At 38.8% G+C, this 27,727-nt stretch overlaps 1 protein-coding gene across 1 annotated transcript in view; it reads right to left on the bottom strand.

Moving 5' to 3' along the window:
* Window positions 1-563: 563 nt before the first annotated feature.
* Window positions 564-27,727, bottom strand: part of LOC139960154 (5-oxoprolinase-like) — a 53,084-nt gene continuing 25,920 nt past the window's right edge. Inside the window, exons 24-29 of the mRNA XM_071958311.1 lie at window positions 26,992-27,141; window positions 26,402-26,476; window positions 25,104-25,186; window positions 24,399-24,559; window positions 20,202-20,299; window positions 564-4,977 (exon numbers count right to left, since the gene is read on the bottom strand). Of these exons, the coding sequence (XP_071814412.1) occupies window positions 4,795-4,977; window positions 20,202-20,299; window positions 24,399-24,559; window positions 25,104-25,186; window positions 26,402-26,476; window positions 26,992-27,141 (750 nt within the window). The 3' untranslated portion in view covers window positions 564-4,794. The remainder of the gene's footprint in view (window positions 4,978-20,201; window positions 20,300-24,398; window positions 24,560-25,103; window positions 25,187-26,401; window positions 26,477-26,991; window positions 27,142-27,727) is intronic.

The raw sequence follows: 27,727 nt of genomic DNA, 5'->3' as shown, positions 1-27,727 counted from the left end.
GAGGGGAGGGGAGAGAGGGGAGTGGAAGGGTGGATAACCAGTATTTTAATAATTGGCGGAGGAGATGCCCAGCGAGGATGAACCGATGCGGGGATGGGGCTTTGGAAATATAGGATACTGGGGATGTAAGGTGGAGTACATTAGCTTAGGCGGGTATATCATATATCCAGATGTGGACATATTTTCAAACTGAGCAAGTTTTTAGACAGGATGGTTCCGGTTTGAGTGTAAATGAAAGGTTTGTAATAGTTTCCTTTGGAGGAAGTAGCATAGTCACTATATTCGCTATATTTAATGCCAAGTCAATATACTATTTTATGTATACATGATGAGTACTAATCTGTTATCCGGGAAAAGTCTTGGATTCTGTACATATTTTAACCCATAGTAGACAAAAACCCTGCACAGGGATAACATGAACAGCTGGTGCGACGAGGGTACCGATTGCATTAGTACTACACTGGAATCTTTTCAATGTTTAGAAGGTAAATAACATCGCATTTCCATGGAAAATGGCAGTGATGTATTTTCGTTTACAATAAATACTCAATGGCGTAACACACTGAAGGTGCGCTTTTATTTCATGTTTTCGTTAATTTATTTGATGTATATATCTTCATGCATAATTTAATAATATTCATAACACTTTTTACAGCAGATAATGGAAACTAATCTGCTGGTTAAAAGGTACAAATCACCAATGAATTTCAATTCAATTCTATCAAGCTTTGTCTTTGGTATTATTGTATTTAACTAGGTTTTTGGATTTTGACCTCTACTGACCGCTCTGTAGAAAACACCTTTAAATTCCAGGGTGAAACTAAACATCCGAGCAAAACATTCATACATCCCTTCACTTTTGTAGTCATAACATGTTGTCAGAGTTCACAGCTGGTATACTCATATGACCTTTGACCTCTCTAGAAACAACATGGCTCTGAATCCACAAACAAAATTCATTTTGAGCTTTGCTTTGGAGTTACCATGTTTGTACCAGGTTTTCACACTATGCCTTCTTGTGACTTCAAATAACTTTTGACCCTCACAAAGCACAACAGGGTTCTTGCACTCAACTAACATGCAACTGCGTACCATTTTAAACCAATTCTGCAGTAACAACATCATAATTAAAATAAGCTATGAAACACTGAAACCATGCTTGTCCAGAATATAATACTTTTCACCTTACGTTATCGAATTTTCAACTGACCAATGACGTATCTCTGACAACACACGTGAGTTGGAATTAAGCTCGAACACGAAGGGCCAACTAGGGCACAACGCAACAGGTGCACAACTTAGTCCTAATCTGAAAACATTTGACAATTCACAATTGTTTAATTTAATAGCATAATTTTTGTATAATATTCAAAAAATGTTGTCAAGGTGATTAGAGAAACAAATTTGATAAATCGTGTAGATGTCGAACCTTTGTGATATAAACAATCAACTGTTACAAGGTATTGTAAACCAGACTGGTCGTGCCTTTGTTGAATTGTATTGTTTGTATGATTGATTTTCCTTGTCAGATATTGACCCATATCGCCATTTGTGACATGTGTTACGTATCAAGTCCAACCACTTTGCACTTGATTAAGTATGGTGACCCTTTTCTTCGGGGAAGAAGTTTTGACTATGTTATGTATGATTGGTTTACCTATCACTTTCAACATAAATTTCTGGTGTTGGTTGAGGGGGTGGCTTAGGCTGGGGGAGGGGAGAAGGTAGGTAGCTACTTATCTTCCCCTATTATATTATATTATTATCCTATAATAAATTTCCAAAAGAGTTAAACCTCATTAAATCATCTGATAAGATTTATTTGCAACAGGAAGGCAATCAAATCCACCCCCCCCCCTCTCAGTTTGCCCTTTCACTTTAGATGGAAACATCACAGTTTATCTACCAGGATAGTTCTGTTTCAACAAATTACTAGGATTCTGCGATGGACTAGGCTAGCTATAAGTCATACACGCATTATGCAACTTTATAGAATATACTCAATATAGGCTTATATATACTACATCTGCATACAAGACATCTGAACGTTAACAATGGAATATGAAATATTAATATTAGCATGATGAATTGGAAACACCTAACTCCAGTCCAAAGTAATTAATCATTGCAGAAGACCCTGGTCAATTTATGAAACCATTCTTGCTAGTAATTAGTTATTGCGGAAGACCCTGGTTAATTTATGAAACCATCTTTGCTAGTTGAATATAGTAGTAATACCAGTGCCTAGGTATCAAAACACAACATGGCCCCATTATTATTAGTTCACTATGCCAGTTATATAGATTCCTTGAATATATACAGAAGGCCTACATGGTCAAAGAATCCTTTTGCCTCCAGCAAAGAATAACCGGAAATCCAGTTGGCTTTGTGATTCCTTTGCCATACAATTTGCTCGAAATTCCACATAACTATCTGACTAATGTTGAGCAAGTGAGTGACAGTTGTCCCAGAATTAAGTGAGAGCCAGAAAAGAGATTTTACTGCTCTTATTTTTAGCACTCCGGTGTGGGCATCAAACATTTAATTCACTGGTAAGGATTTGACAGTATACAATGTTTATTCCAAAATGTTTCAATATCCAGAAAGAACAGTCTTCCTATATGAAATAAAGACACATAGATGTACCCCCCAAAAAAGGACATTTTCTTTTCCCAATTTTGAACAGCACAATCAGCTGCTACCAACCATCCCTTTAATAATTGTTATCATATAAATGAGAGTTACTTGACATTGTTTATACACTGTGAAATATTCCCACAATCTACTGCCAAAGCAAAATTTATCTAGTAAAACCACAGAGAAAATGGCCAAGTTTGAGACCATGTAAGATAACCTGGGTTGATTCCTTGAGCAAAACTTTGCACCATTTGAGATAACCTGTAGAACCCTTGAAGCTCAGAGGGTGAAAACTGATAAGAGCCTTGTGAGTGGGTTAGAGAAAGTATTAAAGCAACTGTTAGAACCAGATTTCATTTCCTGGATGACTGTATGTTTTGTTGAAGACTTATAGAGCCCCATCACAGAACAAGACTGAACTGAATTAGACCAAACTATGTTCACCAATAGGAAGTCATAGCATGGAGAATTCACAGATTTAGTGTAGTTTTAATTTTGGAGCGATCATAATTTAAAAGGTTTCAGACTTTGACACCTGTTGACCTCATGTGACCTTTGACCTCTACCAATTTCAATAAGGTTCTTGCACTCACCAAGCTGGATGTACATACTCAGCATGAAGTTCAAGAAAGACGTACTCCTTGAGTTATCGTGTTTACAAGATTTTCAGACTTTCACTTAAATGTTGACCGCAAATGACCTTTGACCTCCACCAATTTCAATAGGGTTCTTGTACTCACCAAGCTGGATCTGCATACCACGTATGAAGCTCAACAGAGATGTACTTTTTGAGTTATTGTGTTTTACAAAGTTTTTGGACTTTGACCTCTGTTGACCCCAAATGATCATTGAACTTCACAGAAACAGATAGGCTTCCTGAATGCAACAAGACGGATCCACATACCAAGTAAGAAGTTAATCCACCGGGAACGTTGTAAGTTACAGTGTAAACAAGCAAGTGCCACATACACACACAAAGCATCACCACCATCGCACAGATTCCTTCTACCACTGGCAAGGAATCACAGATGTCACACTGATTTATGTGTGCAAACACTTTATTTGTCTCGAGCAAACAAATCTGTACTGATATAAGATAAGAGGCTGTCATGTTTATGATAGCTATCACTCAACATAAACACATCTATATTAATTAAGAAGAAGTCAGTTTCCAGTAGAAGTATTGGCCAATTTGGATACTTACTTTCATGTTACTTTTGATAAAAACATACACATAAATGTATGTGCTTTAGTAGCTATCCTCATTTCTGTGTTTTATACCATTATGTATATTCTCACTACCCATCCCTCATGTTGGAGAATGCGTTAACTCAAAAATAGATCACAAAATGAATTGTTATGAATTTATCATTCCCTGAGACATATATGGTCATCACTATTGCCCCCCCTCACCATTCCCCCATCACCAAAATAAGCCAGATAGTCTAATAATGGTCACTGATACTCAGATTTCAAAGAGAAACTTTACTGTCGCCCGCAAATCAGTTTGCATTATTGGGAACGTATGTAAATGTCTAATTGAACCCTTCTCAATGTCTGGAAATGAAATGGAGGAACAGAGCCTCTTGGACAAAACTTTTGAATACTTTTAGTAATATTTAGCATGCTAAAATCGATGACCTTTAAGGTGGTAAATTTTATAGTCCAATATTTCTGTTAACAAACTACAAACAATTTTGAATTTTTACAAGCTGTAGATGTATTCTGCAGCCCAAAAGAAAATGTCTAGCAATGCAAGAATAGGAAACGATAAGAACTAACTACGAGGGCCCCAAAGGTTGCTAATTTCAATATAAAATATGACAGAACATGCCGTGCTAATCTGACACCTATTTTGGATATATATTGCCTATATCACCTTTCTATCGTTATAAATTCACTTTTTTATACACCATATTTTTTTACAAAAAAAAACAAAAAACTTCAGTTATAAATTTTTGCAACGTTTCAATACCATGATTTTCTCTTTTCCTTTTAATTTTATTCATGGAAGTTTCCATCACCATGACAACTCACTCATCTTTTTGTACTCGGTGTTCAATTTTCACTCGACAATGAATCCGATGAATTGTAAAAAGAGACAAATTCCCGGACATACATTCGTGCACCAATCAAGAATATATATGAATGAAAAGATTAGACTTGCTCCTGTGCTAGTCGGAATGCATGGACGCTGCCTCTCTCCTCACAAAGGTGACTGGACACTTTATCCACCCTTCTCCGCTTGGACGGAATGTCAAGGCTGTCTTGTAAGTGGGGTGGTCCATTCACTGCCGATCCATAGCCCCCTCCTCCAGGGGTACAGATACGGATGGAATCCTGAGGGACAGGAATCAAAATAAAACTTTGCTAAAAGAGAGAAACCAACCATGGGGTGGGGGGGGGGGGATGTGTCGGGACTAGGCCCTTAGTATTTGCCTATAAAATTGTCAGTTAAATGTTTTTTCTTTTTTAGAAAATAGGTTCTTCCATCCCCCTTAGAAAAGCACTGTCCACCCTCCCCCTAAAAAGAAGTCTAGCTATATCCCTGCCTGCATCATGAGAGCAATATTAATGATTTTTTTAATTGAAAATTAGAAAAATATTCTATGGTAACACATCTCGAGGATAAATCAATGAGAGGATTACAAAATAGTAAAGCTTCTTGTAGAACATTTTCCCATGATTAACTTAGAACTTGTTAAGTTTCATGATTGGTTTACTGCTAACAAACTTTCACTAAACTTTCAGGAAAACTAAAGATATCGTTTTCAGTAACAGTTAGCGTAATGCCGATGAAGTTAATCTAGATATTAAAATGAACAATGAGAGTCTACAAAGAGTGAATAATTGCACTAAGGTTTTAGGTGTTTATATTGACTCCCTTTTAACATGGAACAATCACATACAGTCTATTGCAACTAAAACTTCTAAGGGCCGTGGCATTCGCTCAAAACTTAAGCATGTTTTACCCAAGAGAATTTTGCGTTCGTTGTATCTTACTTTAATCGCACCACATTTTATATACTGTATACTGTTGTATGGTCTGGTACCAATCACACATGCTTAAAAGAACTCTTTGTTCTTCCAAAAGAGCAATTAGACACGTTTCATTTGCCAATTACAATGAACATACAAAGTAAACTTTTCAAAGATCTTAACAATCCTCAAGCTCCCTGATTTAATAAATGTATATATATATATAGAGCTATTCATGGACAGATCCGACGATTTCTTTGTTCACAACCATGCCATTCACAATTATAACACAGGATACATACAAAGTTTACGCCCTAATCGCATTCACACCAATGTAGGAAAACATAGCCTTCGACATCGTACAAGCATCACATGGAATTCTTTGCAGGTTAATATCAGGTCACAACCTTCCCGAAATTCGTTTAAATACAAGTTATAGAGATTTTTACTTCAACTTATACTGAGATTGAGGTTTCTTTTTCTTCTTTTCTTCTCTTTTTCTTAGTTCTTTTCTTAATTCTTTTTTTTTGTAAGTTATTTGTGTACTCTATGTACTGTAGGGAGTGTAACACTAGATAAGCCCACAAGGGTTTCCTGATACACTTCCTTTCACATTCCATAACTCTCTGTATTCGATACATATGTTGTACATATGTTGTGAAAAAAGTACAAATAAAATAAACGAAATGAACGCTCTCCTTCTTTTGCTGCTTTCGACTTGTTTTTTTCTTTTTTTCCCCGTATCGTAAGGGCAAATTCTGTGTCTACAGTTTCCAAAGCTGACGTCAAACACCAAGCATCGATCCTTCGAAGGGATATTACTGGCCGGTAAATACAAAACTGATTTTTTTTTTTTATAGCAGATTTACCGAGCTTAGTCAACAGTCCGTGGGATTAAATCGAGGCTTGACTGTTTATTGTCTTTTAATTGAAAACAGGAAACTAACCTTTCTTATATAGTATTTGTACACTTCATAGATATCTGTGCACAATAGAGGCTACCAGGAAACGACTAAGTGTTCATCTTGTGTAGCAGTCTTCGCGTCAATGAATTTCATGTAGATCCTAAATTACGGAAAGATTTAGTATCTTAAAAGCTGCTTTAAATCTTTGTATATGATTTGTGTAGCAAATCCAATGCCCGGGTAAATTATCCCAGGAGAAACAGCCCCTATATGAGAACTTATAGTTTGAAGTAAATTGTAACTTTGTCAGCTGTGCCCATACATGCATACATGTACTGTAGGCAGTCCATTTCATTGCTGTCTAACCCCCCACCCCAAAAAAGGTGCCCCATCCCCCCCGCCCAAAAAACAAAACAAAACAAGAAAAGTGGAGAAATCTATACAGCAACAGGGGAGAACAAGTCTGAATCGGACACGATAGAAATCAATTTTACCTTAAAGTTGTAAAAATTATTTCAATAATTTTCAAGGTTGATGTTGTGTCCAATAATCTCATGAATACAAATATAAGACAGGAATCTCTCAAAATCATCCAACGAAATGCACTTTTGCACAAAATGGACCCAAAAAACCAAAAAAAAAACTGGTAGTTGTAAACCTATCACATTTGATCTTAATACTAAAAAAATCTTGTTACTATTATATCTACATGTTGACAGTACAACACAGTTATATGTAAAGATATTAGCCAGGTGCACAATGTACCACAGACGACATACAATGAAGGAAGCTGAGAAACTTAGGTTGAATATTTGAAAGAAAACAAATAAATATTCAATGCATTTGGCAATCATATTCATGTATCAATTTCTATTGGATGTGCAGACAGGAAGATATATATGTTGACAATAGAAAAAAATTCACCAGATAGCTGATTTCAAGCAGCAGATTGGATTTCATATTCAACAACAATAGTAGCAAACTTAAAGCACCCCTGTTTTCATTTTTGTGTGTGCCTGTTTGTCAGAAAATGTCACCAAAATATACCGGCAGGCCTTCTTCAAACTAAGACTGCAATTAATCATTAAATTAATTTAATTTTTAATTAATTTAATTTAATTAATCATTTAATTAATCATGTAAGTAAACTATAAAGCACCCTCCTAATTTTTTGTCTTTCACCATATATATTAAGGATAAGGTTAGGCAGATGTTTGGTTTTTATGGGGTTATAGTCCGAGATAAAAAAGAGAAGAAGAAGACAGATTTGAAGAGTTATAGTAATGTTTCTACAACTATTCTTCATGCCAAGGGATTCACTTTTAAGAGCCTCTGAATGCTCCTTTAAAGATTAAATTGATGATAAGTCTTGCTCCTCTCATGCAATGCAATGTTTAATGTTCAACCATTATTTGATAAAATCCTGATAATTCAACCAAAACTTCTTAGATGTGTTAACATTACATTAACAACAGAGTACCATGGAGTGACATTCAACTTCCCTGAACATTTGTCCAAGGTTGACAAAGTTGTCCTACATATATAAACCTGCTGATGGAGGCCATAGAAAAGTCTTATCTTTACCCATTGAGTTTTGCATTGCATATGTGGAACTGACCAAATGGTCTGTATGTAGTAGAATATATACATATATATGAAGTTTGCCTTAATTGATGAACCTCTGCTGTTTAAAGGGTCATTCTCACAAAATGAAAAGTATGTTATAGAGATACCATCCACCCAAGATCTACAATTAACAGATGGAAATTAAGTTGTTTTCACCCTTTAAAGGTAAGTTAACAAGGGAGTTATAATGCAAACAAAAGTTATTATTTGGATTCTTGACAATTCTTCGTGCAGCTCTATTTGCAGATCAGAATTAATGACAATATATATGGAAAAAGCAAATTTAAATATTATTTTAAAAATTGTGGACCTTTTAATCCATTATATGTGAAGTGAATAATGATCAGGCAAGCTGAATGAGCCAAACTGTGTTGGAATGTTAGTATTGACTGGCATCAAACAGCTATTCAAAAGTCATTCCACAAAGCTGCTTTAACGTTCTGTAGGATCCTGTATGTCTATTCATCTAGTATTATATCATTTGTGTCTTTCATCCAAGGAAGTAACCATGGGATGAGTCACAAAAGGAAAAACGTCCATTAAGGGCACTGTTCCATGAAGTTACTGTAAAGAGTTTCTTCCCAACTAACTAGTTATGCTATTCTGAGCACAAATCACCCGATACAACTTCTGCTTTTAAGTGTTTCATCTCTGTATTAGGCTGATAAGGTTTCAAGGATAAGTTAAGAAGAGAATCAGAAGATTATTACATAGATTTATAATATTCACTAGTGGGCATCAAGCAAATCTAAGAAAAAAGTTGGCCCTGGTTCGGTCAATCAAGGACCAAACTATAAAACATTCCATTTTAACGATTGTGATTATTAAATGCAAGATACTAGCGAACGCTGTTTTCTTATGATGTCAAATGGTTCGAATAAAGTTGGGAAGTGAGAGGGGGTGGGGAGGGAGGGGGGAGGGAGAGGTAGAAATGAGACCAGCAGATGGGAGTGATTTATGTAAAGGTATTCCAGCCTCAATCATCCAATGATTTACATACAAATACAACACTCTTAGAGAGAGTATCTATCACTTTAATGATGAAGAACATTGGGACAACACACATACATACCCCATTCACATCAACGCTATATAACAAAATTCTAGATTCATCCCCCCCCCCACTCACTCACCAGTTACTTCCCTCCCTCCCCTGTCCCTTTACAAATATGAAGATATATAGGTGAAATATTTCACATTATAAACTCAATATTTCCATGTATCTCCTCCACAACCCCTCTCAATCACGCCTGACCAGTGGCGTCGCCAAGGGGGGGCCAGGGGGGGCACGTGCCCCCCTGGAAAACCTAGTGCCCCCCCGAGTGCCCCCCCATCTGAGATTTGGGTTGGTAAAAAAATATGTATATATTTTGTTATATTCAACTCCCATCATCTGAGTTGGTTTTTCATAAGGACAAAGAAGCACAGTAATTCGTATTTTCTTCAAATGAGCTGCGAAAAAATTAACAAGTTTATCCTTGAACGTCGGGTATCGAAGTCGTAACCCGCGCCATCACAACAGGTGTCGATATTTACATTGAATGTGTCAGTGCTCACGCCTTACCAGAGGATATACAAGTCAGCTTCGCGAGCTACACGACTGTGAGAAGGGAGGGTACTGCAATATGTTGCCTTGGTCTGAGGTTGACAGGTTAGGAGCTGACGAAATGTGAGGGTCCGCAGGCACCATACTTGCCTATATTTGTGGACCCATATATTAACCCTGTTGTGTAGGGGGTGCAGAGATCATTTGAGGTCAGATGCTTGTAGGAACAAATGGCGAATGTTCACACCTGCATACTGAGCCATACTCGATGTGTGATCAAACTTTGGATTGCATGGTGAGATCCCTGATAGGAGCTAATAACGATGCTGGAACCTGTTACATCTTAATAGATGATGGGCGAAAACGAGAAGGACAAGAAAGGAGTTGGGGTCATGCACACATTAATTCAACATATGTAGGTTCTATTGATAGGGTTAAAGGCATAATATCGACAGCATGTGGTTCATATCCTCTGCAAAATTCTGCGCCTTGTTAAAATCATTACCTCAAAAATAGCAATTTCTAGAGATATCTTCAGATCGAATTTACCATCAAATGTGGCAGCATTTGGCATCTAGCCCATCCTCCGTATGCGAAAATTTTCCAAAGGGGAGGGGGGGCAGTGGCGGTGGAACCGGGGGGGCTTGGGGGGCTCAGCCCCCCAATGAAAAAGTTGATGGGGCAAATGCATGATAAGCCCCCCCAATATTTACCAAGGCTCCGAAACGTGCATCTGCCCATTTTTCAATGCATACTTGTCGATCTGTCCGATGCACACGTATACTATATAGGTGTAATAATTTTAGTAAATGCTGGGGGGACCCTCGGCCTGGCTATAGACCATATTGTCACCCCAACCGCGTCTTCACGCCCCGTGAAAAGTGGAAGCAGTGAGTGTGAGTACCGGTAAGCGCAACACAACTTCGTCTTAGGCCAATGACTTGCTTCATTTCAGCCAGTTCTCCAACATCCCCTTACTACACTCAAAAACGTCTTTGCGAGTACACTACGAGTAATAGCTACTCTCTTAAAACACCATCGAATATACAAATTACAATGTTTTTACAGACTTTTACGTGCAATCTGAGAAATTGCAGGCTTGAGACCCATATTTTAGGGCTAGGTATTTGCAGCATAAAACACTCGGGAAGTGCCGTTTCCGGCCATCTGGGGGTTTGAAAAACCCAAAATTTTCTTGTACGCTCCGCGCCAACCGATGGTGGCGCTCCGCTTAGATAATCTCTACACATTAGCCCCCCCCAATAATTTTCCCGTTCCGCCGCGCCTGGAAGGGGCACCCCCTCCCCTTAGACCCCTCCCCAGGATGTTGATCCGTATCCACCTAAGTGCCCTCCATCAAATGCTGGTGCCCCCCCTGTGCCCCCCAGACTGAAAAGTCTGGTGACGCCACTGCGCCTGACCTCTCTTCCTCCCCCTTCCACCTCCCGGCCCATAAACACAAAATAGAAAGTTGTGAATATTTTCTCCCTTCATTATCTCTTCATGGAAAATTAATGTCTCCGAGTTCTCGGACCATAGAGGGGTGTCTTCAGTAACTGCTCCGCTGCAGTATTGGCCTATTGGAACAGAATGACTCAATTCAAGACTCTGTTCAAGCTTCACTTCAAGTCCATTGTTCTCTTTCTTACAGTTCACCTCAAGATTGATCCCGTGCAAATATTTCTTTGTTCTTACATAAAGTTACTTTCTATATCAGTTGTTTTTACTTGCTCAGATTGTACAATTGATACCACTCATAAAAAATAAAAAATAAAAAAATGAATGAGTGAGTTCCCTCACGTAGTGTACTGTTACACCACGTTTGCACACTGTATGTTCCACACAGCAGTATGTTACACATCCACTAATTACAAACAGCTCGATCTATCATCAAGTCCATTGTTCTCTTTCTTACAGTTCACCTCAAGATTGATCACGTGCAAATATTTCTTTGTTCTTACATAAAGTTACTTTCTATATCAGTTGTTTTTACTTGCTCAGATTGTACAATTGATACCACTCATAAAAAATAAAAAAATGACCGAGTGAGTTCCCTCACGTAGTGTACTGTTACCCCACGTTTGCACACTGTATGTTCCACACAGCAGTATGTTACACATCCCACTAATTACAAACAGCTCGATCTCCGTGGCAACAATACGCTACACTTGTTGCCGGAGACAGACGACCCCACGATTGCCACTTGGCATTATTTGGCGATATAAAGTGACCGGAATATAAATATATCAAGTGACGGAGGAGGCGCAGGAATATCCGATAAAATTTAAGGTAGAGAGGGCGATACTTGACAAGTAATAGTACACTTGCCTGAAGAAAAGATTAATGGAGAGTTAATATTTAATATCACAGCCATAAGTTTAATATAACAGATCATCAAACATCTTCCTGATGTGGGGGGGGGGGGGGTTAGAAGGTAAGATTGTTTCAAAAACTACATCAATCTTGCAGTGTGGAACTTTTCAACCGCTATGATATATTGCAAGCCAGTATTACAGCTCTCTAACTGTGGCTGGGAATACAATATTTGAAGGGAAGAAAAAAAAAACCCAACTTTTGGCATAATACTTTGTCATAGCCTTGAAAAGTGACAAATTTTGTAAGAGAGTCAATGAAGCAATAAACGCAGTCAGTATCTACTGATACAAAGGGGTGTCTTACAACAACGGGATCAAATTTCAATGCTTTTTTAGCAAATTTCGTTCACGCATTTTATATTATAAGGGTGGATCTATCAATCAGATTGGGTGATAGCTGGAACAACAACACACCACCCCAAGGACCTTTTGAACGACTTCACTCTTTGGACTCACTTGGTGTGGTTCTCTTTGTGGGAATTACAAACTACTGCAAACACTGTATGGACAGACATTACATACGTACAGTATAAAGATATATATATTCACATACAGATACATATATTTTGACAACGTTATTGCAAAAGTTTGGGTAAAAAGATGGTAGGTTCCAATTTAACTCCAAAGAATGTAAAAGCTTTTGTTCAAACGAATAAAGGAAAAAGAAAAAAAAATAAGATAGAATGGCTGGGTCATAGAGCAAGGTGTTCAGTATATTTTGAAATATTTAGGCCTTGAACCATTCTTGATATTTGAAGATAAAATGTTAGAATGGGGAATGAGGACTGGAATGTCGATGATGTTGTAGCTCAATGACTTAGATTCCAAAAGGGACTTAAATAATCCTAGTGTAAACTGTCATGTGTTTCCAGTACAAGGTTGTCTGTATGTTACAGATAACAAATCCATTATGGAAATTTGTCATTTACTTCAATTGTGTAAATGACTTCCTTTGATGGGAAACTTTTTGAAAGAAACTGGTCTTAGCTTCACTTTGAAAAGACAAGACCCAAGGTGGCCTCATTTCCTTCTTGGAAAAAAAAAATTGTCTAAATATCCAGCAAGGGGATTTTTTCTTTTTTCTTTTTTCAATTGAACTTATGTGATGAACAGAATTCATCTACTGCATTGTAATTTAATGCCTAATATTGTAAATCTATAGAGGCAAAGAATGGCTCATGTTGTTCATTCTTCAGGAATAGCTTGACCCCCTGGCTGGACTTGACTTATCTAATGGCAATGCTTCTTGGGTGCACTGTGATAAATTAGGCCATGTTTGACATTCACCAAACAAGCAAATAGTAATCTGAGTATGTTTATACAGAACACAAACACTACTACTCTAAAGTACTGTGAGAGATTACCATCCAGTGTTACAAATCTCATGCTTTCTCCTGTAACATGCTCAAAAAAGTATTCTTCTGCACTACTGCATATGGAAGTTCAAATCAAGGTTTTGCTGAAAACCTGAACGAGCCTCTAGGAGAGTGTGTAGGTTTGAATCATTCAGATTCCTTATGACTGCTAAAAGCTTCATATGACCTTTGACCCTATATTACTCTACCCAGCCTCTGAACCCACTATCAGCTGGTTAACATTACCAACCTTCATCCACCAACCACTTTCACAAATTTCCATCCCCATCAGATGAAAACCCTAGGAGAGTAGAAACCCTTGAAAGGAATTCATGATTGGAACTGCCTTGACCCCAAATGACATTTGACCTACCTTATGCGTAAACTTAAATGAAGCCCTGACAAGGACAAAAACTTGGACAACTTTCATCTGGACCAGGGCAACAGCCTATCAGCTGATGCTGACAGACAGACGGATGGACAGACAGACACTTTGCTCTGGCATCATAGCTCCATTGGCTACGCATAGTGATATTAAGCATTCCATCGAACTGTCTATGCAATAGGCAGTCTGGCTTTGCGTAGCAAAGTCATGTGACCTGAAGCTGTCTTCAACTTTCTCTGGACATCCGTTCCATTTCGAGGGTTACAGTGGGGCTCAGTGGTTTCATTATAATTTAATGGACATCGGAACGAGGTGCACTCGAAGAACACCGGTTGTCAAGAGTTAGTCATCATCTATTTTAGAACTTTTAAGTCGGGCGTCGTCATTTGTGTGATTGACAAGTGTGAATCTGGAGATTGGTCACTGGCAAATGCAGCTCGGAGACCTTAACTTTTTGCCTCATTTACATCCTTTTCACAATAAAAATCATATAGGATAATGTGATACTGTATGATGCTCATACTGAGCAAACATTTTGTTAAATAGATCTGTATCTTCCTCCTCAGTTTTATTGTTCCTGGTATGCATTGTTATTTTGTGGAATGATTGTAATCTCTGTGCTTTTGTTACAGTATATGACCTAACCTCCTGATGAGTCATACCTCACTGTACGCTATCGACTGTTATTTAGTCTTGTGACAAGATCAATGATATTCATATACACTCCTAGGTCTGAGTATGGCTGGACTATGTGTTCTCCTGTATCAGTTTCCTGTATCAGTTCAGGGTGTACGCTTCATTAAGCAGTGTAAGAGCTTGTATAATCAATACTACAGTAACGGTAATGGGGGTGATATGCAGAACTTAGCCTCAGGCATGCATAGACTCAGGTTGTGTGACCCCTCAGGCATGCATAGACTCTGGTTGTGTGACCCCTCAGGCATGCATAGACTCTGGTTGTGTGACCCCTCAGGCATGCATAGGCTCTGGTTGTGTGACCCCTCAGGCATGCATAGACTCTGGTTGTGTGACCCCTCAGGCATGCATAGACTCTAGTTGTGTGACCCCTCAGGCATGCATAGACTCTGGTTGTGTGACCCCTCAGGCATGCATAGACTCTGGTTGTGTGACCCCTCAGGCATGCATAGACTCTGGTTGTGTGACCCCTCAGGCATGCATAGACTCTAGTTGTGTGACCCCTCGGGCATGCATAGACTATGGTTGTGTGACCCCTCAGACATGCATAGACTCTGGTTGTGTGACCCCTCAGGCATGCATAGACTCTGGTTGTGTGACCCCTCAGGCATGCATAGACTATGGTTGTGTGACCCCTCAGGCATGCATAGACTCTGGTTGTGTGACCCCTCAGGCATGCATAGACTCTAGTTGTGTGACCCCTCGGGCATGCATAGACTCTGGTTGTGTGACCCCTCGGGCATGCATAGACTCTGGTTGTGTGACCCCTCCGGCATGCATGGACTCTGGTTGTGTGACCCCTCAGGCATGCATAGACTCTGGTTGTGTGACCCCTCAGGCATGTATAGACTCTGGTTGTGTGACCCCTCAGGCATGCATAGACTCTGGTTGTGTGACCCCTCAGGCATGCATAGACTCTGGTTGTGTGACCCCTCAGGCATGCATAGACTCTGGTTGTGTGACCCCTCAGGCATGCATAGACTCTGGTTGTGTGACCCCTCAGGCATGCATAGACTCTGGTTGTGTGACCCCTCAGGCATGCATAGACTCTGGTTGTGTGACCCCTCAGGCATGCATAGACTCTGGTTGTGACCCCTCAGGCATGCATAGACTCTGGTTGTGTGACCCGTCAGGCATGCACAGACTCTGGTTGTGTGACCCCTCAGGCATGCATAGACTCTGGTTGTGTGACCCCTCAGGCATGCATAGACTGGTTGTGTGACCCCTCAGGCATGCATAGACTCTGGTTGTGTGACCCCTCGGGCATGCATAGACTCTGGTTGTGTGACCCCTCAGGCATGCATGGACTCTGGTTGTGTGACCCCTCAGGCATGCATAGACTCTGGTTGTGTGACCCTATTAATTCATGTTTGGCTTTTGAGTAGAACGTTTCTACATGCTGCTCTGTGTTGGATGAATCTACCAGTAATATATTCATTACCGACTTTGCCATCCGCGTTGTAGTCATTGCCGACTTTGCAATCCACGGTCCCTCTCACAATTTTGCAGGATCAGTAAAAGTGGCTCCATAGTTTTCCCAGTGGCGGAGCGTCCAAACAGTCAGGGGGGGCATATGCCCCCCCTGACGGACTCAAATGGACTACTGGCGCCCTTTTCAGCTTTTTACCACTTTCTACTTATTCCCGATTATTGACTTTTTTTATTGCGCTCTCATCAACCTATTGACATTGTCACATTTTGTTGGTGTAATTTGGCGATGACACCTATTTATTCTTCGTTATCTGCGAATTAAGCAAAGGCCCGGAAAGGGTAATTTCCGGCGATCTAGGGAGTATCTTTACTCAAAAAATTTCTGTACGCTCCATGCCAACCTATGGTGACACTCCGCTTAAATAGTGTCGAAAGTGCCCCTACAGACCATTCTCGCCCCCTGACCAATACCCCTAGCTCCGCCACTGAGTTTTCCCTCTCGGGAAACCAAAAATCTGCTTAGTTATGTAATAAACTTTGCTCAAAACTTTAGACCAATGAGCTTTTCAGGCTAGTCCCTTCTTAATATTTTACCAGAAACTTTTCAAACAATCGGTGGGTAGGGAAGGGGATGGGGGGGAGGGGGAGGAGGTCATTGTTAATATTTCTGACCAGTAAGTTGTAGGCTACTCCATGGTATTGCTGAAATAATTCAGCTGGATTCTTGGCCAATTGAAAAGAGAGTGCCAAAGACCAAAAGAAAAGAGAGTGCAAAAGACAATTTTTTTTTCGTGTTTCTTGTAATCCTTAGGGTATCTTAGAGGGTACCCAAACTAGATGCGAGAGTAAAGACAAATTATGTGTACTAAAAACATTGTTAGACTGCCTATTAAATTGCATGCCAATTCACTTTTGATCATCACAGAGATTGTCACAACAAGCATGTATTTGTTTGGGCAAACAGAGTGGAAGCTACAGCAGAAAAAGAAAATTCGGCAGGTGTGCAATAAGTTATATTTTGAAGAGGAGGATGATCCCCCACCCACCCACCCGCCCACCCGCCCACCTACCCAACTGACAGACAGAATATTAAAACACACAGAAAAAAAAAAAAAACCCAAAAGTCATATTGTACAGGAGGTACAGCTATAGCTAATATTACAGTAAACAACATCTGTTGAAAATTCTCTAACCATGTTTCAAAAATATAGCACAACTTCGCACCTACGTGCCCCTTGTTTTACCATACTTCCTCAAAGTGGAAAGGAACCCAGGACGATGTAACACATTAGCTCCCCCCTCCACCCCCTTCCCATGACATTAGAAAAAAATAGTGTTTCCCTTGCATCTTGTTCACAGAAAGATTGTCAAAACAGATGTACAAGCCATTTTGATTTTGCAAACCTAAAGATGTGGAAATTATTTACATAATGAAATATACACTGCACCATATTTATCTCGGCCTTTCATGTAACAATCATTGGTATCAAATGTTTTTCCTTATGTCTCTTAGTTTGTGGTGTTATTCAGTATGATATGCCTTTCACATTCTATTTTCACAGCAGTTTATTTCATTTCATTTCACGGTCCTTTGATTTACAAGATGGAAGGACATGGCCTGTCAGCACTATGCTACTTTGCAAACAGCATACAGAGATCTATGCATTTTCCTGGGAAGCGTTATAGCTGCACAATTAGGAGTACAACACTGTTGCTAGGGTAGTTTGTTCCCCATAGCAACACCATTGAACAACTTGTGACTCTAAATTGAAAGCAAACACAGCTCTCTCTGATCTTCTTGACTAAGTCAACAGACCAAGTTATTATTTTCAAACTATTTCTATTTAGCCAGCGATGTTTATCTTGACTAGATTTGATCTGACCTGTTGTAACGGTAAACTCTCTGTGTTAATATATACCATTTTGCTTAATTTTCTAAATGGGCTCCCGTTCACAATGCACTCCCTATAATACTTTAAGCATCACTGAGTTTCATTAAAAGAATTTGCGATGGGTTCAATTGCTGTTCAAAAGCGGGTTACTGCGTAGTTCAAAAAAAGTTTTCAAGAAGAACGTCCATACAATTAGTCATCCACTTTGCCATAAACCTTGCAATGTTTGGTAGCAGGCTAACAGTTAGTTTTAGCAACGGTGTACAGTACATATACAGTATATGGTACATTCTCGGGCATGTGATTACAATAATTAAAACTGAAACACCAGCCAGATACATGCATGCCTCTCCACTGGTAGATGGTTCAATAGAGAGTAGCTACCTTAATATCATGCACTTACAACAACATAAAAAACAACAACAAATTGTCCTACCAAGACAATTTTCTTCCAGTAGTGTTATTAGTTTCATGTAAATTCAACTGGAAAACACTGAATTCAAACATGTTTCTATGTTTTGTTCAAAGTGAAAATAAACCAGAAAGCCAATCAGCTTTGTGATTCCTTTGCCATACAAGTTGCTCAAAGTTCTACAAGACTATCTGACTAATGTTGAGCAAGTGAGTTAAATTTGTCCAAGAATTTAAAGTGAAAAACCAGAAAGATCAGAGCTTTCCAAGTGTATCATCCCTTTGTAGGCATCAACTTTTTCATTGACTGGTAAGGATTTTACAGTATAGAAGTGTTATTTCAAAACTTTTCAATATCCAGAAATGAAATATAGACACATAAATGTATGAATAAAAGGACATTGTCTTTTACCAATCTAGAGCTAGCAAATCAGCTCTGACACGAACCATCCCTTTGTTATTGTTATCACTGAATAAGAGTTAATACATGACATTGTTTATATACAATGCAAAGTATTTTCACTACAAAAGTCATTTATTGTTAATTGCAGGGAAAATGGTCAATTTTGAGGCCAATTGAGATAACCTGTTGATCCCTTGAGCCAATTTTTGCACCATTTGAGATTGACCCCTTGAAGCTCTGAGTGTGAAACTGGTAGGGGCCTGCCTGAGTGTGCTTAAAGTAAGATTATCAACTCTCAGAAGAATTCACAGTTAAATTGTAGCTTTAACTTTGTGAGTTATCATGTCTAAAACATTTTCAGACTTTGACACCTGTTGACCTCATTTGACCTTTGACCTGTACAGATTTCAATAAGGTTCTTTCACTCACCAAGCTGGATCAACAATCTAATTATGAAGTTCAAGAAAGATGTACTTCTTGAGTTATCATTTTTTCACAAGATTTTCAGACTTTGACCTCTGTTGACCCCAAATGACCATTGAACTTCACAGAAAACAAAAGAGACAATGAGATTGATCCACACACCAAGTATGAAGTTAATTCACCAAGTATGGAGCTAATTCCCCAAGTATAGAGCTAATTCACCAATACTTGTGTAACATTGTTTATAAGCAAGTGTCACATACATACACACACTAACATACAAACTTGTTTTTCTATTGTATTAGCTACAACCGATGACATTTCCCTTTATTCTAACCCTTTGTCTGGACAAACGATGACTATTGCGCTCTATTGTTCGACAACTGGTGACAGGAATTACTTTTGTCCCATGTCACCAGTTGTGAGGCCTAGACATGTACGCGTACACACACACGCACACACACACGCGCGCCATCATGACTGCATATGTTTCTCTTGTCATCGATACCAATATACATGTTGGTCTAAGGCATCGTGCTGCTGTTTGTTTTGACTTACTTTCAGAGGTTTTAACAACTACAATCGATCAAACCATGGTTTCATCTCGATTTAACTACAGAGACATCTACTTGAATGCAGACTGTTCTATAAAGCAGTCACTAAACAAAGAAATGTGGCAACTAATTGAAAATTATTCCAGTTTCTTAAACAACTCATGCTTTACAAGCAAATTCAAAAAAAAGGTTTTTCCGATGAAAAGACATACAACTTCAGTGTAGTTTCTAAAGGAAATGTTCTTTCAATAAAGTAGCAACACGTTTTCAAGTGCAGACTTATATTTGCACGCTTCATAGTCACTAAATGACATACAGTAAGAAGACCTAAGTTCAAATTCAAGGAATGTTGAAACAAATCTTACAAAAATAAGTGTTTTTTTTAAATGAAATGAGAGATAATTTGGTTTTATTTGGTTTAAATTCATTTGAAGAACTGCAAATTCCATTCTGCTCATCCTCTCAAACACAATAAACACTGTTGTAATGGACCAAAAATAACTTGTTTAGAATGATCGTTCGATAAAAGAGTGGGAGAAGAAAAAAACGTGAAACAGAGAAAGAAAATGAAGTTGGTGCTTACCCCAGCTTGAGCTTCAACGGATGTCTTCCCACCTAAGTTTATCGTTCGACCATCTTTGTACACAAACAAATTCTTTCCGGCATGTCCAGGGTCTCCACCTTAAGTTAGTAGAAGAAAAAAGAAATGTCTTTTTAGAGGTGAATATTATGAATGAGTGTCCTAGTTATTGTATGACATAATGCCAGCAGTAGGGGTGAGGGTGGGGGGAGGGGGAATATAAGGACTGTAACATTTGATCTGAAATCATGAATTGGTTTTCTGAAACATCTGCACTCAAGTTATTTTCTGTTTGGCTATAGGCCTACTATGACAGCGAAACCAAAAGTCAATCCTTATCAACTGGAGCTATAACAACAGTAAAACTGTTTACAGAAATGTCAAAGGTCAAGTTTATTCATTTGAAATAATAGGCCAGGGCGAGAAGCTCCACGCTACACCAGCTTCGTGACCCTCGCTTGAAAGAAAAGTAGATACACACGATCATTTGTAGTCTCAAGAATGTGAGGACACTCTATTTGTTTACTGTTATGAATACAAACCAAATGTGACTACTTGTTAAAATGTTACTGTCATTGGACTCGATTGACAATGGAATTGCAACTACCAAGGTTTGCGGTTAATATTACCCAACTACTCCAAAAGTTTACATGCGACGACCAAAGTTTGATAGAATATATAACACGTAAAATGAAACAGACTAAAAGACCACAGCACTGGAAGCCAATAGTTAATCTACGTTTGACCACACTTGAAGGAAAATATTTTAATTGGTCAAGGAAAAGACAAGAAAAGCTGTTTTTTAATAGTAGCAAATTGCAGGGGATAAAAAGGCTTCTCTAAGGATATGTCTGAAAATGGTTTCCCTCCCAAACTGGCTAATTTTACCCGCAGACTAAATTTGATGTCAATTTGTTTTAAACCACCTCCAAGACTTGGGTGGTCCGTACCCAACACTTGGGGGGTATTACCCCCATATCTTACATAAAAAACACTTCCCTGCTGTGTGGTAGTGACCAGTGCAAATTTTAAAATGTAAAACGTGTTACAGGGGCAACAGGTATTATTTAACAGATACTAGACGAGTGATGCAATGATAATGATGGGCTTCTCCAGTATTCCTACACAGAGGGAGCTGTAATATCAACCAGAGGTCCTAATTGTGAGTAATCTGTACAGTTTACAGATCTCTGCATCGACTATGTCTATGTAATTCAACTAATGAAATGTAAACCAACAGCTTTCATCAAACTGAGTGAGTAAAAGCTATCTGAAACTTATAGGCAACAACAACAAATTAATACAAATTAGTACCAAAGAAGGAAGGAAGAAAACAAAACGTTTCTACCATTGAAAATGTTTTGCATTCGTAAAGCTTTTTTTTTGACAAAACTCGAGCAGATCCAAAGCAAAATTTAACAGAAAAACTATGATAAATGCAGAGGGTATAAATTAGAAAAAAGGGGATTAATTTCTCCATGCGATGTTGATTCACGGGCCGTGACGGGATGGGATGGGATGTTAATTAAACTCAGGAGAACTCTTGTGTACATTTCTGTAGTATACACTACACTTGTTACTGAAATTAGACACCGACCAATCAGTGTTGAATTCTTCATGCTGTCCATTACACCACATGTTTGCGAATAATATCGATCAGTCTGTTGATAATAATTAACATGGTCTGCTTTTCAAGTTGTTTAACCCATCTAAAATGACAAAATTCAAGTCAAGCACTCAAGATTGAGCCATTTGTAAATGTTGTTCCACTTTCATCTAGTTGTTCCGCTTACTCTATATTTCCATCATCCAAGTCTAGTGTTGAGCTGAGCGAGTCATTTTCAGCAATTTATCTAACCAGGAAATCACTGTGTTATCACTCCAGGGAGGAAAAACAAAACAAAATAAATTCACTAAACAGTGTGTTACGTTAGTCATACAAATAGACATGCAGAGAAAACTCTGTTCTATACTAGCAAACAAATCACAAAGGGAGTTAACTGCTTGTATTGTTACAGATATAGAAACTGAAGAATAAAATATTCCATAATTTCTTTACCCTCACACACTAGATACACTTTCATTCCATTTTTCATCGACAGAAACCACTGGATTGTGGCTTTCAAAACCAAGTGGACAGGTGGAGTTATTTAAATCCTTAAAAAAAATAACAGTAAAGTATAATCTTTACAAGTTAATAATTTGTTGTGACCCCTTTTTTAGGCCTCCGGGCTAACGATCCTTGTACAGTATATAGTATTAGCCTTAACAGTGAACCAGTTTTGTGTGTAGGAATTGGTGTATGGATATACTCCACTTGGGGCTTATATTGAGGGTATAGCAGGAGTAGTGCTATAGGTGTGTACTGAGGCCTGGCAAGTGGGGTCATGGGGGTCATATATGAGATGAGGGTTTTGTCCAGCCATGGGTTAAAGGTTGGAATTTTTATAAGTGGAAATGAGTACAGTAGAAATAGGCAATCTTTCTTTTTGGGATGTTAGGGTTGGACAAAGTCGTTGTTAAGAGACCTTTAGAGAGAAAAGAGTCAATAAATTAGAGCAGATACAGAGGAGAGTAAGAGAAAAATGTTCCTGTCTATTTTTGATGTCATGATCTCCAGGAGATCACCAAGTGTTGATCAGTTTCAGATACCAGAGCTTAATCTCGGAGCAACAGAAAGGGTTCCTAAAGTCAAACCATGTCTAATCGAAATGTATTTCTGTCATGAAAACCTACAACGACTCTCTCTCGAACATTGTTAGTTAAGACGTACGATGGGGAGACATTTTGTTTCTTTTTGTGTGCTAATCTTGCTATGGTGTGTTGATATGATGCGGTCCTGTGAATAACTACAAGATACCCATCTTGAGCAGCCTTCATCTTTCAAAACCTATCTGTAAATATTGTGAAATTGTTTTGTATAGATCTATGAAAACCCTGGACTACATAACCTACACAAAATTAATACAGACTCCCCACCCCCCCCACCCCCTACACACCCCCTTCCTATCAAATTCTGGACACATGTATAAGACTTAATTTAATTTTTTGTTCTTGTCTTCCAGCTTTTTAAAAATTTTATTAATGTAATAATATTACGAAGGTCTGTGACAGTAACATAGCACTGGGACGGGGGGGGGGGGTAGGATTAATTTTTCCCGCTCCCCAAAAATGGTCACAAAAAGGATTCAGAATTTTTTTGAGTCAGACAAATTAGTTACATTTCCATGAAATGCTATTATATACTTTACAACGACAACAACCAAATCTAGGATAAACGAAAGCAAGGATTTAATTTCAAACAATTTTTTTAACAAAATCGAAAGCTACAAAAGCATGAAAGCTATTAATGGAAGGACTAAAACAATAGAACTTTCAACATATCAGTACATGTTTTAATTTCAGTTTCAACAAAACGAACAGAATAGAAAGTATGAAAACCATTAACGGAAAAGAATAAATAAAAAGTCCTTACAACTTTAACAAAATGCTTCAAAATGTTAGCCCTGACACTTTCAATAAGATTAGATTCAGAGTCTGATTTCCCAAACCTTCATGAAATGGAAGTTCCTTTTTTGCTGCATGTTAGTATAGGGGGAGATTAACAACTAGTATGGGAGACTTAACAACACACACTTGCCATTAGTAATATGTGGAGCTTGATAATGCAAGCATATACCTATTAACATGTAGCTTGCCACTGCTTATGGGACACTTGACAACACACACTTGCCACTAGGCAAAATGTGGAGCTTGACAATGGCAAGCACATACCTAAAATGGCAGTTTGCCTCTATTAAAATATGGCAGTTTGCCACTATTTATGGGGAACATGACAACACATACTTGCCACTAGTAGTATGTTGAGCTAAGCAATGGCAAGCACATACCTAAAAATGGCAGCTTGCCACTATTTATGGGGAACACGACAACACATACTTGCCACTAGTAGTACGTTGAGCTTGGCAATGGCAAGCACATACCTAAAAATGGCAGCTTGCCACTATTTATGGGGAACACGACAACACATACTTGCCCACTAGTAGTACGTGGAGCTTGGCAATGGCAAGCACATACTTAATAATGACAGCTTGCCACTGTTTATGGGGCAATTCAAAAATAGACTTGCCACTAGCATCATGGGTGGGGTAGAGGGTAGGGTGGGGTGCGGGGTAAATTAAACATTCTCATTTTACAAACCTTTCATTCCGTAAGGTCTGTGTACCCTTCTCTCCGTCAGGACTGAAGCTGTCATGTCTTTTCTAAAGAGAATTCTCCTCTCAACCCCATCTCCACCATTGTATTCTCCTCGGCCACCGGTGTTCGGGTTCAACTGGAAACAGCTCAGAATCACAGCGAATCTGTGGGACCATTGAAAAGGAAGGTCAGACAACTGATGAGAGAGGATCAAGCTAGGAGCAGCCAGCTATGAGACTTATTTCTAAAGTTCAATTATTAGCACAGTTCTAGATCCTTTGCCCTCAATCTTTTCCCCTCGGGGGCCCCATTTTTTTTCTTTAGGTTACTCCCAAGCAGTGGTGGGTGTAGGTGGGGGGGAGGGGGGGTTGGCTAATTAAAAGTCTCAGTATGGTGACTCATCCTTTACAATGTCTGCTCTAAACCGTTGGAACTCCTTGCCTCATCAAATTAAAATCTGAAACCTCTGTAGGCTCTGTTAGAGAAAGACAAAAGACTCATCTTTTCAAAAACTCTGCTTTTTTGACCAGTAGGTCCATTTTTATCTAGTTTGTACTGAGCCTTGAGCAGATAACTTTTTCTGGCATTGTCTTAACATCAGTTATTTTTCTAAATGAGACCCCTCCAACCCCCCCCCCCCTTGGTCTTTAATTATGATAATACCTAGTAATGTAGATGACAACATATATATAGATATTGATAGCTTACCTTCTTTCTAAGATTTCGGGATCGGTGATTCGAGTGTTAGTCATGTGAGTGTGAACCCCACTCTGACCGTCCCAGGTTGGACCCTAATCGGGTAACAAAGAAGACAAAAATGAAGTGATATTTAATCTCACTGACAAGGCAATGTGACATTCAACTGCACCCCCAACCTCCCACGGAAGAGAATTACTCATTTTATTTCTTACCGTCAAGCAAGTCGACAATATCAAAGATAAATGTGACTAGAGACAAGTTTGATGTCATGCAGAAACAGATCTTCACAAAAAATGAAAAGAAAGGAAAAGAATGGAAAATTTCCATCTTATGACTTCACTCTATGACTCTATATACATATGGAACGCGAAAAGGGCAACCATATTTCGCTGTCTAAACTAAAGTTGTTGCTGCTGTTTTATCATGTAGTTGCTCAAACTTACGTTGTTGTCTAAACTTACGTTGTTGTCTAAACTTACATTGTTGTCTAAACTTTCGTTGCTGCCTAGACTTAGTTGTTGTCTTAACCTAAGTTGCTGTCTAAAGTTGGTTCCGTTGTCTAAACTAATGTTATTGCCCAATCACGTGATATGAAAAATATGGGCATTTCGCGCGAAATTCGACTTGCGCTGTATATACATAAGCGTCGTTAATTTACTGACCAATTACGAAACAGTCAGCAAGATTGACACATATCCCGACCCAATTACAAGCCGGTCATTGCTCTCCACCATGCTACATACATGAGCTGACCCAGCCCACTTTGCTCCTCTAGTAACTTCCCGTATATGCGAAGAACAAAGGCGGCCTTGTCCACAGGACTGTTTTCCTAAACCCAGGCAGCAAGAACCAACCCCCTGCATATAGTAATCATATGAAGCCCACGTGGTAAAGCAATTGTTGAACAGCGCCGATGGCAACAACGTAAGTTTAGACAACGAAATCAGTTTGCCCTTTTCGCGCGTCCACGCACGAAAAGGGCAAACTGATTTCGTTGTCTAATCTAAGTTTGTTGTTGCCTAAACTAAAGTTGTTGCTGCTGTTTTACCATGCTGTTGCTCAAACCCACGTTGATGTCTAAAATTCTGTTGTCTAAACTTACGTCGTTGTCTAAATTTACGTTAAACTTAGCAACGAAATAAGTTTGCCCTATTCGCGTTCCATATATACACACACTACTGATATGAATGGCTGTAAGTAAACATAATTCATTATTAACTGCTATCTTCTGTCCTTACAGCTCATTAATGACTGTAATTAAACAGAATTCATCATTAAGTGCTATCTTCCGTCTTTTACATCCTTACCGCTCCAGCTCCACCAGCAATAGTTTCATAATGAGCTCCATTTGCATCTCCAAAAGTGAAATTGTTCATGCAGCCCTGATGAGAAGAGGAGACACAATGAACCACTTTGAAGTACAAACGGTTAACAAAGAACATAATTCATCTATCCTGTCCAAAAGAAAAATAATATAACAAAAAATATGGGTGGATGATGTTGCTACTGGCACATTTGCAACTATTACTGCTAATAAGATGGCAATTTTTTTCTTCAAGAAAAAAGAAAGGAGGGATTTGGAAAGAGGACAAAAACTTTTAAGCTTGATTTCCAAACCAAAGGAAAACATCTGTGCTCTACAAACTGAGCTATTCAGTCCCTAAGTTTGTTAGAGCACACTGGAACATGTGCAAAGAACATGTACAAAGAACATGTATAAAGAACATGTACAAAGGACATGTACAAAGAACATGTACAAAGAACATGTACAAAGAACATGTACATAGAACATCTACTCCTTACTTAAGTAACTAGGTTTTTCCTAATCCTAAATCTGACCATAAATTTCTTTAGTTGTTTAAACTTTGTTACATTCTGTAGTCCTGAGTTTGGATACCTGTGAAGCAGCACAGATGCCAAAGGCCTTCAGAACCACATCCACAATCCTCTGAGATGTCAGCACGTTGCCCCCGACGACAGCCGCAGTCTCCGAGGGGTCCAAGATGCTGTGCTTGGGTATGATGACTTGGACCGGAGTAAGGCAACCCTGTGAAGGACAGGAAAAAAAGCTGGAATAACGGATATTGGGACATTCACAAAATTTGGATTTTAAAAGCGATAGGAAGGGAAAGCAATCAGTATCCTTGGTTCAATATTTGCTTTTGAAAAGAAATAATTATTCTTAACCGATATTCCATTTCTCCTTTGCTGTGTGAGGTAGATTCAGAACCCTTATCTAGTCAGCGAGTACCTGAATGCACACACATCAATCTTCTTTGTTTTATAACAACAATTTTGTTGTTGTTGTTAATAAACTACTCATCTCACCACAATTTATCGTTCCATTAACTAGCCTCTCCATCTTGCCCTCCCTTTACCTCTGCCCTTGATTTGCCCTTGATATGCCTCTGCTCTTGATTTGCCCTTAATATGCTTCTGCCCTTGATATGCCCTTGATATGCCTCTGCCCTTGATATGCCCTTGATAAGCCTCTGCCCTTGATATGCCTCTGCCTTTGATATGCCCTTGATATGCCTCTGCCCTTGATATGCCCTTGATATGCCTCTGCCCTTGATTTGCCCTTAATATGCCTCTGCCCTTGATATGCCCTTGATATGCCTCTGCCCTTGATA

The sequence above is a fragment of the Apostichopus japonicus genome, chromosome 3 (assembly GCF_037975245.1).
Source record: "Apostichopus japonicus isolate 1M-3 chromosome 3, ASM3797524v1, whole genome shotgun sequence".
NCBI lineage: Eukaryota > Metazoa > Echinodermata > Holothuroidea > Aspidochirotida > Stichopodidae > Apostichopus > Apostichopus japonicus.
The sequence above is the reverse complement of the archived record's forward strand: the minus strand, read 5'-3'. Positions and strand labels throughout refer to the sequence as shown.